This window comes from Myzus persicae, unplaced genomic scaffold (genome assembly GCF_001856785.1).
Source record: "Myzus persicae strain clone G006 unplaced genomic scaffold, MPER_G0061.0, whole genome shotgun sequence".
Classification (NCBI taxonomy): domain Eukaryota; kingdom Metazoa; phylum Arthropoda; class Insecta; order Hemiptera; family Aphididae; genus Myzus; species Myzus persicae.
This window is the reverse complement of record NW_019102309.1, coordinates 28443-44038: the sequence shown is the minus strand read 5'-3', so window position 1 is coordinate 44038 and position 15596 is coordinate 28443. Positions and strand designations below refer to the sequence as shown.

Below are 15596 nucleotides of genomic sequence, written 5' to 3'. Positions count from 1 at the left end.
CGGTTATACGGCGTGACTTTATAACTTCTATATTAAATATTTAGGTATTTTAAATTGTACTATTATTATATTTTACTCATATACCTACTATATGACATCAATAGTTTTACAAGATCAGTGTTTAAAACCATATTGTACCGCTTACCAATTTAACATTAAATACAACAATTCAAATGTAACTCTCAATCTAAAGTTATCTAAACATATAAGTTATATGGAATAACAATAAATACGAGTATACGACTATTATTGACTATAAACTTGACTACTTCAGTACTTGACGTATACACACGAATTAAATTGAAATACAAGATTCAAATTACTGCATATATAATGTATATATTATATATGTGATACTAACTAATAACCGTAATAATCAATCAAACGAATTATGTTATGAATATTTTATTTTCAACCTTATACCTATATAACTGCAATAGTTACAACCTAAACTTACAACGAATACAAGCAAAACTATTTTTGAAAACATGTACCTACCTATAACGGACATTTTCACTCCTGATGACGAAAATAATGTACAACTTACACATTTTACATGTTCTTATTATAATATTTTGTAGGTATTACCTATACCTATAACAACATGGAATACGGATGACCTGCACCTGATAATATTACAATCTATTACGTATATACTATAATAGGTATATAACTACCACGATGATGGATTATAATTGCAGTATAGCACATCTTTAAAGCGTATTCAATATTCACTATTCGATATACTGCAGTAGTTATGTCTTAAGAGCCCCTTCTCTAAAAAAGGGAGATTTTTTTTTAAAATTATACTTAAAAATTAAAAAGATCAGGTGTATTAAATGTCCATTACCTATTAAAGAATAAAATCGAAGTGAGCATCATGCTTGGTGAATCACCTTTTAAATTATTCGCTAATGAATGCATTATAATTATATTCAGAATATAACAATATATAGTTATAACAATTATACATACATAGTAATGCAGAATTCGGTAGTTCATCTACGCACACGTCAATGTTAATTTACTGACTTTGTAATTTCACTTTGGGCTTTCACTTAGATCCCAGTTCCCCTCTTCCGACCGTGTATAGAACGCAAAAATGAAAACTTAGATAGAAAGTGGGTCGCAAGGTCATTAACATGTGTAAGTAGATTTCCACATGAGCTATTTTTATCAATTTAAAGCGTACCTACCTATATGGTATCATATACATTCATATATATACTTATTACATATTATACAGATAATAGGTATACATTTCGCGTGTCTTAGGTACCTATTATAATAATATTACAATGGGACAATATTTTTTTACTCATTGTAATATATTTCCTGTTTTGAGTTTTCTATTAAACGGACTTGAGTATGATATTATGCGGGTGGGCGTTTTTATCCATATATAAACTCACTCGTACGACACACAAACTTATATAATTGATTATTGAATGTCTATCTAAATCTCACCCAAACAATTTGGGATTTTAGGAATTTCCCACAGTTGAAAACCACCCTAATAAGCACATTATATATTATTATTATATATTTCTTAACAATTTAATATGAAATTATTATGCTAGCCTATTTTTGGCGTTCACCACGCAGCCGCCGAACGGAAGAATACAAACGTATCTATTATAACCTATACGTATACATGCCTTAATCTATACGACCAAATGACGACAACTATTTACCTAATGTTAAAACAAAAACGACATATCTTATCCACTTACTCTAAATTTGAACATTTACATCTACATCTACATTTGGACAACTGTTTTTACGACTAATACCAACGTGAATTGGAATCACATTTATGTATACCATCAAATACAAATATATACTGCAGGAACTTTTTAAAAGGTACTTTAAACAGTAAACATTCATTATGAAAATATTATTTTCACATAACCTGAGGTCATTACACGACTTTAATTTCAAACCCGTTTATATTTTTCAAGTTGATGAATGTTTTTCGATGAAAGAATTTAAGAACCACCCTGTAAGCTATTATGTATGTATATATGGTATTGGTATACGTGGACACATGGACATGGGTACATGGCTACAAATATAACTTATATTTTACAACATAAACAAAAACATTACTATATTTACTAATACATAATATTATATGATATATTTATATATTTTAAATAGTTTAAAATAACAACAATTTACGTATTGTATCTAATATTGGAGAAAAGATATTGATTAATTTTTCAGTTATTTTTGTTATTGGTACATAGGTACAATGATACTACATTTTTAAGTTTACTACAAGCAATTTTATTTATATTTGTATAGATAATTACTGTTACTCAACTCAACGATTTAACATATAAATAAAAAACATTTAAATATACGACACTCGAATGTACATAACTATTTTATATACTTAACAGAAATACTCAAAACAATTTATTATTGTTTATTACTTTACAAAATGCTAAGAGTTTAAAAAAAATAACAGCCTGAACAAATTAACAAAATGCAACGTATATGTTCAATCTATATTGAATATCTTAATACTTACATATTACATATTTAGACGTAACATTTTAACTTTAACCGACTGAAAACGGTCAACACATTTACTCTATAATCTATAGACATAATAGATAATAATTATGTACAAATAGGAAAAAGGTGTTTCTAAAAATGTACCCATGTATAAGTAGGTATAACAAATCTATAAAGTATTTTTATTGTGTTCAAATTCTGTGGAAATCTAATGAATGATTAGGTAACAATTAAACTTACAACTTATAAACTATTTGAACTACACCCGTAGGTACCTACTTTATTGCTCTTGAGTCTAGACCATCGAACCAGTCTATATTCTATAGTAAGTAACCAAGTAGGTGAGTACTAACAAGTAACAACAAACATCACGATTATTCATATCATACCATACAACTATAGTCTATAACTTATAAATTATTAAGTAGGTACTTACACTGATTACTACACACCTACTACCTAGTACCTACTACTTACCTACGACCTACACAACAACCAACATGATATTACCTATAGGTACTATTTAGATACAAACCAACTCACGCAGCAAGTAGGTACCTGCGTTCTATATACCTACACTTATACAAATGGACAGTGTCGAATTATCAAGACAACTATATTAAGTATTTATATACTAATACAAACATTATGACATATTGTAGGACAATAATAATGTACGACAGAAATCTCGTCTATTACAATATTATACTTCAATAAGTATATAAAAATTGAAGACTTCTGAGCCAGATTAAATTGCGTTGAAATCGCAACTCAAATTGTAATTATTAATAATGAAAAGAATAACTGCATAAATATACTTAACAACTTACCCACAGCTTACAACTTAGAAACAAAACATTTAACATTCAATAAAGAAGGTACCTTATATAGTAGGTACTTACCTACCTATTATGTTATAAAATATAAGTTATAGGTATCTAACTTGTAACGGCTATATAGAATCAAGTGATACTAATAAGACAACTTAATATTAGTTTATTACACAACTGATGCTTTATTTTGTACTAGAATATGCGTTATATACTTATATATAATATAGATTTTAGACAAAAGACATATCCAATAATATAATAATAATAATATACGCCTATGACCTATACCTTAATACTTATACAATATGTTTAAAAATAAAAATTTATCAAAAGCATTATTTTGATTTTTTAACCTGTAAGGTATAAAAACTATTTTTGGTATTTTAAATGCATACATTCCCACCCCTAAATAACTTTTTGACGACTAATTTATTACCTACATTTGATGAATTTACATATCTCATAAGTTCTCTTAAGTCTTAACTATTCTTCCGAGGACCAGAAGTTAGGTTCTTACGAAATAACACATTTAACTATTTCATTCGTCATTCACAATTAACAGATACCTATATGTACCTACTCAACTCAACTGAACGTCTGAACAACTAACCAATTATATTTTTCAACAAACCAAAAACTAGTTAGGTACTTTACATATTCTACAAGTCCAACTCAACATTTAACAATAACTATATATTCAAATAAACAATATAAATTAGATACGTGGCCGCATGGGGTATGTATAACTATAGGTAACAAGTTTGACTATTAAGTATAAACTATTTTTTTTTTTGATATAAGGATTTAACTAAATAATACAAATCACAAAGAACCAATAGGTACTTATATATCAAAATATACATGCATACATACATACATACATACATACACACATACATACATACACACATACACACATGTATGCATACAAATATACATACATACAACATACATATATTATACATATATACATACAAACATACATATATACATTATACATACATACATACATACATAGGTACACAAATATACATACATACAACATACATATATTATACATATATACATACAAACATACATACATTATACATATATACATGCATACATACCTACTTATAACCTAACTTAACTCTTAACTTGACTATTTAAAGAAATTTTAGGTATATTTACAATGAAACTACAAAATGATAGTTTGTATAATACATTTACATATTATAGTATTATGTGCACATTTGTACAACTAACATGACTATTGACTACTGATTAAAATAATATTTGCTCTATCAATCTCAGTTGGTATAGTATTACATTGAGACAAATACCAATAGAAATAATACCTACATTGATCATAGAAATTTTGATTTTAATATTTTTACAAACTTCTAGGATAATAAAAACTATTTATGTGTACACATTTTTGGATAAAACTATTAAAGTATACTTAAATTTTAAATACTTTCTAACAACTACTACTTATTGGCTATAGATACCTTTATGTTAATAACCTGTTAGTGTTTAAACATACTCTATTACTACATAGTACCATCAACAATAATTTTTAAAACATAAATACTCTTTTTTCTTTTTGAACGAAGGAAAGAGAGACTGTTTAAGCACTTTAAGCCCTACTGGTTTCGTGGCTATTACCTACTTACCCTACAATCTTGACAACAACAACCTAACTTCACGAAACAACTAACAATACTATCATTACTTACATTTTATTGCAAACAATGTACATGGGAATATGGGATACAAACGTTGATATGTATACTTTGACTAAATACATTAAACATAGGGATAACATTACAAGTACCTATGACATTGCAATACATCAATACATCAAGCAATGAAAAAATCGCTGTGAATATACAACATATTTTAAAATCAGTCATGATTTGTAATTTTTTATTTAATTTTAAACATCTCATTTATTTTAAAGGTAAATTATAAATCACTAATAATAATATTATGTAAATTTTATAAAACAAAATAATAAAACATATTAATCATTATAATTTACAAAATAAACCTCTGTGACCTCTATAACTCATAACAAAAACTGCATTATGACTACATTACCTACACGGCTACTCAACGATATTTAGACACGACTACACAAGTGAGTAAGTGACCATTAACAACAATACCTCACGGTTAACACTTCATTTTTAATTACCTATCAGTGCTATCACAACACATAGTTTTAAATTTAGTTTGTTAATTGGACTTTTTTCAAACATGTATGTACCTATCTAACGCAACTATATTGATGTACAAATTAATTCACATTGATTTAGGAAACAATTCCCAAACTGTAGGTTACCCAATCATTTATTATTACATATTTTGTTTAATAATATAATATATTATTAATTATATTATGGTTTATTATAAATGTGTGATGCTTAAATAAATATTTGTAGGTATTACAAATACTAATTTACACTTAGGTACCATACAACATAGGTTATTTTACAGAAACATAACCAGGGTCTAAAGTGGGAAAAAATTCCAGTGGGGACCAGTGTCTCCATATAGTTCTAAGCATTCCATATATAATTGTATGCATAATGTCTTAAATCCTAATTTGTTAAAGGAGATGCTTTTTAACCGTCTTCAGAGAAAGGGGGACTGGGTCCTCCTGCACTCCCCCCTCCCACTTTAACCCCTGAATATAACACATATTTAATTGAACAATAACTAATTTTTTACTATCAACAAACTAATTTGAAGGTACTTAATTTTCAAAATAAACTTAACAGATAATACGTTTACATAATTGTAGCAACAAAAATAAATCTCTATTCTGATAATGAACAATACCTATCTACAATATTACATACAATTGCCAACAGACCAACTGATTTAACTCGACTATCAACATTTACTTCTAAACATTGTATGTCAATTTTTACTGTCTAATTTAATACTACCATTATAACTTTTTCAACTACCACTTACCTATATTTTACAAATATAAGTTAAAATGCTGGCCATTAATATTAAAGAATTTATTTTTTTGACGAACTATTTAAACATTTTATACCAATTACTAAAGTTACAACAAAAATTTTGTTTGTGAATGTTTTACTATTTTTAAAGATTGAGTAGGTATATTGTTAAGTTTACTAGCAAAATACTAACGACACATGTTTAGTATTACTCAATGTAAATGTCAATATTTATTTAAATTATGACATCATGTACTATTTGCATAACCTTTTGCTACCTATTTATAAAAACCAATTTTTTAATTGTAAAAACTATTTATAAGTTAAATTTGTAAGCAAATACATATTATCTACCAATTCAAATTCAATTCAGATTTGAGTAATAACATTTTATTTTATTATTGACTACTGTAAACTTAGATTGTGAATTTGTATAAGCATTATTCATATATCATAATATTACGTTTAGTATTTTTCACTTTCAGGGTATTATTGTTAAATAGATAACTAACATTGACACCTAATATTACAATCATTTTAAGTGTAAGTGAGATACCTACAAAATGGAAAATGGTGTGGTTTTTACCAACATTATGTATTTTATTTTAACTATATATTTATATCATGTAACATTATTGACCTTTGTATAAATTCTCATATTGAGGTCATACTTTTTGAAATTATTTATTATGTATTGTTATTTATTTAATGAAAATAAAAAAAAAACATTCAAAATATGAATAAAATGATTTTAATTTATTTATTTTATAAAAAATTACATAATAAACACGACATTTTATTCTTACACACAATATTTTTTTTTTTGGTTTTAACATTTCATAATTATAATTACATACATTTAATTGTGTATAAACATAGATTTAATTTATTGATAATAATGATTTTAATTTTTCATCCGAACACATTTCTAGTGCAGTAATTCCATCCTCGTCTTGAATATTAATTTTTGCACCCACACTAACCAAATATTTGCATATATCTTCATGACTACAAGATACAGCATAATGTAAAGCTGTTTGGCCCGTATTATCTTGAAAATTAACATCAGCTGAATGATTTTCCACTAAAAATTTCAGAATTTCAAAATCTCCACGATCTGAAGCCCAGTGAATTGGTGCCATTCCCATACAATCGTGAACATTTATGTTACCTATATAAGTCTTTATTTTGTTTAAATTTCCTTCTTTAACCCAATCACTGATGGTTTTTTCGTTTTCTGACAGTGGTTGTTCATCATTGGCAAACGTACTTACTGTCACCCATCCAGTTTTTTCTGTTTCTATGTTTGGATTTATAGTTGTTACTAAATGTATGTATGATGTCATAGCTTCTTCTTTAGACATTGAACCCATATCAGACCAGGCATACCATTTTTTACGGCCTTTTAGATCATATATTGGAGGTTTTGGTAGAGTACATATACCTTCCATTGCTTGCTTATAAAATCCATACAGTTTAAGCTGTGTGTCAACATCAGATAAATTAGACCCAGAAATATAAGAGACAGCTTTATCAAACTGAGCAGATAAATTTTTAGAATTAAAATCCATTACTTACTATATTATATTATACTAATACCTAGGTCTATTATAAAAAAAAACAGGAATTTTGCTTGTAAGAAACAACAATTATTGATAATCAGCTGTTTTAAGAATCAATGTTTGCCCGTCTAATTCATGTTTGTCATTGTTTAAAACACTTTCGTATCCACCTGGTGTAGAAAACTGAACGAATCCGTAGCCCTTCGACAAACCAGTAGAGTGGTCGAACAATACGTCTGCGGTAGCAACGTGGCCGAATGATGCAAAATATTTACGGAGTTCCCGGCTGCTGACTGTCCACGGCAGATTCCCGACGAAAAACTTTGTCAATTTTGACATTTTATATAAAACAATCTGATGAGAATGTTGAACGAACTTTGTAGATATTATGTACTGAAAGGAACACGTTTTTTTTTAACTAATGCTCAAGCGATACACCGATAGTGCAATGCCATATTATTCCACCGACAAAATTTAGACTTTGCTGATAAGTGATAACACATCAGCTGTTTGATGTTTCTAAAATGCAAGGAAGTTATAGAAAAATAAAATGTGTAATTAAAATCATCGACCATAATAACTCTTTGTATTTTTTTTTATTCAAATTTTGTTTCGACAAATAATGATTTGGCGGCCTTAATGTATTGGCTTAAAACTTGAGAGTAAATTTTAAAAATTTAGAAATTGTAATATTTTTTTTAGAATTTTTCAGTATAACTGTTATAGCTCGACAATTGCAGTGCATAGGTACATGATAATAAAAGTAAATTAAAATTATTTAATCATCTTTATTAGATTCTGAGAGGAGCTTTGAATGCTTTTTAATATCCACCAATATGGCTGTATGTTCAAAGTTTCAGACATTTCATATACCTATCTATTATAATAATAATAACAATATATTTATATGTATCTGTACAAGGTCGGACATATTATTAATCCCACCCACTTACAATTACTATTTACTTTTATACTTTTATAGTATACCTACTTACAGATGAATATTGTTATGGTATAACTCTCAGAATAAATTTAATTATTTATTTACAAATAAGTAACTTGGTACTTGTGTCATTTATTTTCGGGAAACTTTCCAATTTCCTATAAATACAAAAATACCTCTACCCACATGGATACTAAATCAAGGGTCTATTGGATATTTAAAAAGGGATCCAGTCTTCGTATTATACATTAAAATGTTTTTTTTTTTTTATTATTAATGAGATTTTAACATATAGTTATAATATCTCGACAATTATGTACAAGCATTAAAATGTTAAAAGTTACAAAATGCAAAAAGTTCCTATTACGTCTTATACTCTTATATAGTTATGTAATATCATTTAGCCATATGCTAATATAATATATTGATTATTATAATCAGAATTAAGTATAATACATTTAATGGTAATAATATGTGGTTATGTATATTGTATATAAATATACCTAAGGTAGGATCAGTGGTCGAAATGGCTCAAGATAAGTGGAGGGATGCCTTACAATTCAGATTTAGGCCTATACGAAAAATAAAAAGTTTTCTTACACATAGGTTTAAATATAAAAATCATAATAATTATTTAATTTTAAAACACAAGTCTTAGGAGGAATGCGTTAGTCTAGACAAAATAAGTAGAGGGATGAAAAATGTAAGTACAAAAAAGTAGAGGGATGTCATCCCTCCGTATCCCCCCTCCACTTCGACCACTGGGTAGGATAAGATAAATGAGGAAAATTGGAATTTACGTACGATCTAACACAATAATGAGATTTAGTAATTCATGTCATTCATCATGTACATTCAATTATATTGTCCACTAATATAAGGGATTTTTAAATTATTTGATGTATTTGATAATAACGATTCGTTATTTTAATTTTATTAAAAAAATATTAATTATAGAAACTAGAAACATTCCAAAAATATTCTAAAATTATCATTTTTTTAAATTGAATTCAAGATTCCTCATAAATTCTACTTATAACAATTTAAAATTATCGAAAATATATTTTATCTGTAATTGTTTGAAGTTCAAATTATGATATTTTTCCTTGGTTTATTTTTATTTTTTATACCATCACCTTGGAATTTCCCAAACCTTTTTGACTGTTTGTATATATTTTTTTTAATAATAATTTTTAGGAATCGTGTTTTGCAAATATCGTATGAGCTTATACAATGTGAAATCACTAATCATTGCCAATTACTAAATTACAATATTATGATATAAATATAATATTATATTGACAATAATATTATCACCATGTTTAATCAACAATCCCTATTTGTGCTTTTCAAAAGGCTACATGTTTTTTTGTATATCTTGCAAATAACATAAATATATAACACAACGTCTATGATCATATTAACTGTACAATATTGGACCTAAGAAAATTTAACGAAATTACTTTTATAAATGTGTGATCAAATAATATTTATTATAATATTATGTACTTCAGTTAATTGATCATATTTTTCGTTCGAACAACATAACAGTCTACAATAAAGATATTTCAGGAAACCATGTTTAACTTGTTATTTAATTAGATATACACTATTATAAAATACGTGTAACTGTCTAAGTTGTAGGTGCATACTATTATGCGGTCAACGGCATATTCCAAGAAGTGTCGTACGCGACGAGCAGTGTACCTAGGATTTTAGACCTTCTCCGGCTTCATGAAACTGTGTCTGTGGCGTTTACTCTGTTTACATGGAAACTATCTTACTATCTAAAAGACCATACCCCGTAATATCTATATCTTAGTCTCATTGTTCTATTGTACCCGCATTTGTGTGCAGCTTTTATCTGTTCTTTTATACAAGCAAAACCAACACTAAACTTTCGTTTGCCATCCTCAGAAATATCAAATCTGAATTCGAATTAAGGAATTAAGAATAAATTAAGTACTTCGGATTAAGAGGAAAACTACTCTACCTATCTATTACACATTTATGCTTACATAATGTTATATAAGAACACACGCTTGCACTATTCACACGCCGAATCAAATTTTTAAATACATACATTTTTTATGTACCGACTGTTTTTGTGTTCATATTCATAACTCAACACTTACACATCATCCAATTAAATTCCGAATTTCCAAGCCACGAATTACCAAAAATAAAAGAGCAATCGTATTCGATTTCTGTTAATAATCGATGCTGTTAAGCTAAGATAAATTCGAACTCAATATACACATTTATTAGGTACTCATCTATATATTACGTACTACGGTCAGGAAGCTCTTGTCGTTATATGTATAAGACCTTTAAAGTAATATGTAAATTAATTAATGAAAGTAATATTGTACTTTGTAAATTGTAATACTTAGTAAGTATGGGATATCTACTAGAGTTAAAATAATATTTCAGTCAACATAATCAGACATCGCTGGTTTTTTTGAATAAGGATTAAGAACCTAGATTTTTCCATGTTTTGTGAATGATTGGTAATCAAATAAAAAGAATCCCCATAAAAATACCTTTAGTACGTAAATTCCCAAGTATAAAAATGTGTTTATTAGTTGGGTGGGTAGGTACTTGAAAAAAAATAGGTTTAAATGTGAAATAATAATCGTAATCCGATTTCGTTTAAAATTATTTTATTGTAATAGGTATCATATTTCTATAAGTCTGCACATATTATAGCAACCACATACATACGACATATTAGACACTTTCATTGAAAAGTATATATTTTTAAACTTTAATAGTTCTTATGTGAGTCCGTATAGGTTTACCCGTAGGCCATGATGATAAAAATACTCAAAGTAAAATATTATTTTTATCGTGGGGATCTACCTATTTATTTAGTGTATTTGTAATAACAGTTACTATCGTTGGATATTATTGTGAATTACTTATTTTGATCATAGCGAAGTATGCGCACAGTCGCACAGACGCACAGTCTAGACGTAACTATGTATAATAAGACGTATCATAACATAGTTGTACACTTGTACCATAACCAAAGTTTAGACTTAAGAGCTGTGTACATTTTAATGCCTATCCAGAGCCCAAGGTGGGTAGAAGTGGTGAACCATTTTCGGATAACGTCTAAAAATGTAATCAAAGTTTTATAATAAATTCATGTGCCAGTATGGTGTTGAAAGACACCTACTTTATGTATAATGTATAATGTATATACATACGATTTCTGGGTGATGGGGGTTTTAAAAAAATCACTATAATTTTAAATATTAGTTGTATATTTTGTTGGTCTTAAATTGCTTAATGAAATACAAGCAACACTAGTATCATTCAACAATGTATTATAACTCTGATTTGATTTTAAATAGTTGATTGTGAAAAATAAACTTTCACGTACTTTACGCACAAAAACCAAAATAAATATTGTCGTAATCACTGTATTAACACTTAATTGTCTTAATTTAATAACATACCTACTTATTTTTTATGGTACCTATGTTTATAAGGACTAATTAACTATATAACTTGATAAAATGCATACATAGGTACAACCAATAATGTAATCCTTATGCCACCTACAATATACCCCAATCCCACTGATTACAAGCGTAAATTTTTCAGGTTTTTTAGACCTTTTTTAGTTAGCAATGTTAGTATCTACACTCAATTAGTCTATTACTCTATTATTATTCACATCTTGTTAGTATTACAATATTATAATAGTAACAAATTGTATAGGTGGCTGCGGTAAACCAACAATAGATATATTACTTTATCAAGTATTTAGTTGATTCACGTGCCTAGGTACCTAGTAAATCTTATATTATATTATATTTTGATATTTTTTTTCGAAAGTGTTATTAAGTTTTCCACTTAGAGCATTTACCTATTTATTTACTAATTCTGCTTTTATTAGTTGGTATTGTCATATTAAATATTAATTGTATTATATGATAATTTAATAAGCTTAGCATTTTTATCTTCTGGTATAGTTAGTTATTCGACGTTAATCAATATAATTATTATTTGCTATAGTTGGGTGTATTAAATATTAATATTATGTATATTAGGTATGGATGACGAGTCAACATTTTGAACAGTTGTTAGTTGAACTAATGTCTAATAATATTTAAATATAATAATATATGTAAATATAATATATATATTTATAATTAAATTGTCTTAATATAAATCAATATGATGGATTTAAATAAAACCACCGTTAGTAACGTTAGTAACGTTTACATTATAATATTTAAAAATTAGGGATGTTGTACGTATCTCTATATATATATATATATATACTATAAAGGAAAGTTACTTTAGCAATAATCAACTCAGAGTCGAACCTATTTGAGTTATCGAATTGAAATTTGAGGCTGAATTAATATTATAATGTCGAGTTCCACTAAGAAAGGATTTTGCAAAATTTTGATTTTAAAGGGTTGAAATCGGCTAAAATAAATTGTTTACGTACAAATTGTACATCCATATACATATTTTACAATACGGTGACCTGTAGGTTTCCATTACGACATGCTTCCTTAACTTTTTGTCCGTCTGTGTTCGATCGGCGTGTAGATAATGAATTGTTCCGAGAAGTAAAATTCTACTATCTATCTATGTATATAAAAATAAATTCTTATTGGCAATTACCCTTAGTCGAGGCATCACACGTATCGCTTATCATTTAAAACAGATCCATCTATATCATATCTATATGATATAAAAAAGTTAATTTATAATTTCTTAGTGCTAATTACACAGTGGAATCAAACGGAAGATTAATGAAAAATTTTACAGCGAGTTTTTGATAAGTGTTTGTTCATCATAGTTAGTTTAAGCAATCACGCTTAAAATTTTAAACAAACTTAAGTCACCTGCGGGCCGCCGTGCCATATAATATGTGTATAGGTATACAATTTGCACGTTTATTTTAATCAATAACTAATTTTCCCCGCAACTTTCTTAATTTTTTAGTGGAACTTGGTATTTTTTTTAAATTGTTGGTTGCTATTGGTTAATCGGACAGATCAGGTTTAAGAATGCATCAAATCGAATTTTAGTGTATTACCTACCAGGGTGGCTATCGGCTGAGTTTCACTTATAGCCGCTCATCGGCATGTACGCAATTAAATTAATCAATACAATTTAAATTAAACATATTATTCATATAGAGTGTGCATCTAGCGGGGTCCACAATCCATCGCAGGTAGATGATAGTAGGGTGTAATACTGTAATGTACATTAGTACATTCGAATAATCGAATAATTCGGATTCGAATAGTGTAACCGTAAATAATTCGAATATTCGAATACCTACTCGAATAATTCGATTATCAGTATTCGATACTACAAAATCAATATTAATCAATATAAACAATAACAATATTAAATTCGATGATATTTATCGATGCAATTTAATGTACAAGTATTTATTAATTATTTTTTTTTTTTTTTTTTTTTTTTATTGATCTTATAGCTTCGGCGACATAGGCCATTAGTTATTATTATATATTATTTTACAAAACTATCAAAACNCGAATACCTACTCGAATAATTCGATTATCAGTATTCGATACTACAAAATCAATATTAATCAATATAAACAATAACAATATTAAATTCGATGATATTTATCGATGCAATTAAATGTGTATTTATTTTTCAATTATTATTTATTATTTATTATTTTTCTGTTATACCTATAATATTATATTATGTATTATTATTATATATTATTTTACAAAACTATCAAAACTTTATTTAAAAAAAAAATTATTTAAATATTTTACCTATGTTTACCTAACGTCTAACCTAATCTATTAAAAGGGTAAAGGAAAAGGAATACATGGCTGGCGGGAGCAAAAATTGGCTAAAGAATTGAATAAATGTATAAGACTTATCATGGTAAAACGACCAATAAAAGTTATAGTATTATAGTATTTGAATACTTGAATATTCAAATTATTTACAGTAAAACTATTCGAATAATTCCCATCACTAGTAGACAGCCTACCTGATAATATACTGCTCACATTATCACAAGCGAGTCTCATATAGTTGGCATTTTTAAAGGGCAGCGAAGTGCAAGGGATCAGCAGATCAGCTAGAAAAGATGATATAATAGATCTTTGTTTCGACACGATACTACGACAGTTAATTCCTGTACTGACGATCGTACTCGTTCGTAGTTATGGCTGCAACTGATATATTTATGACGTAGGAATCCTTGCCGAAATTATAAACTACTAACTACATAACATTTTTATTAAGTTAAGAGTTGTGTAGAAAACACCGAATAGCTCAATTATATAAATTGCGTAATCGAAAAATAATAATACTTTTCTTATCGATATGCGATAAACGTGTTTAACTATACCTACAAATTACAATAATTATAACTATAGTTTCATTTTTTAATAACAATATGTGTATAAAATCATTAGAATCATTTGTAAATATAATAATTTTTTTTTTTTGAAAGGATTTTTCAAAATTAGATCTCTGGGGAGGTAAAAGGGGGGTTTTAAAAAAAAACTATACAATACACGGGCAACGCCGTGACGGGAGAGCTAGTAATGAATAAATAAGTATATGCAAGTTGCAAAAAGCAATATTATATGTGTATGCAAACAATTAAATGGTTAAATTCTTTAATTAAATGCACACTGTAGTACACTAAAACTGTACAGTGTGCACACTACATAGTTATAATTTATACGTTTACATAATTACATATGTATTTTTTTATTGATCTTAAGCCTGGCAACTTAGGCTTGTTTTTTGA

General features: G+C 27.3%; 2 protein-coding genes across 2 annotated transcripts; both read right to left on the bottom strand.

Annotated features, from left to right (window-relative positions):
• Positions 1 to 7173: 7173 nt before the first annotated feature.
• Positions 7174 to 8003, bottom strand: LOC111031856 (acyl-CoA-binding domain-containing protein 1-like). The gene has a single exon (XM_022311963.1). The coding sequence runs from the start codon at positions 7879 to 7881 to the stop codon at positions 7192 to 7194; it is 690 nt and encodes a 229-aa protein (XP_022167655.1). The 5' UTR covers positions 7882 to 8003; the 3' UTR covers positions 7174 to 7191.
• LOC111031857 (SRA stem-loop-interacting RNA-binding protein, mitochondrial-like) lies at positions 7606 to 8345 on the bottom strand. The gene has a single exon (XM_022311964.1). It carries the CDS (start codon positions 8209 to 8211, stop codon positions 7960 to 7962), a length of 252 nt encoding a protein of 83 aa, XP_022167656.1. The 5' UTR covers positions 8212 to 8345; the 3' UTR covers positions 7606 to 7959.
• Positions 8346 to 15596: the final 7251 nt, after the last annotated feature.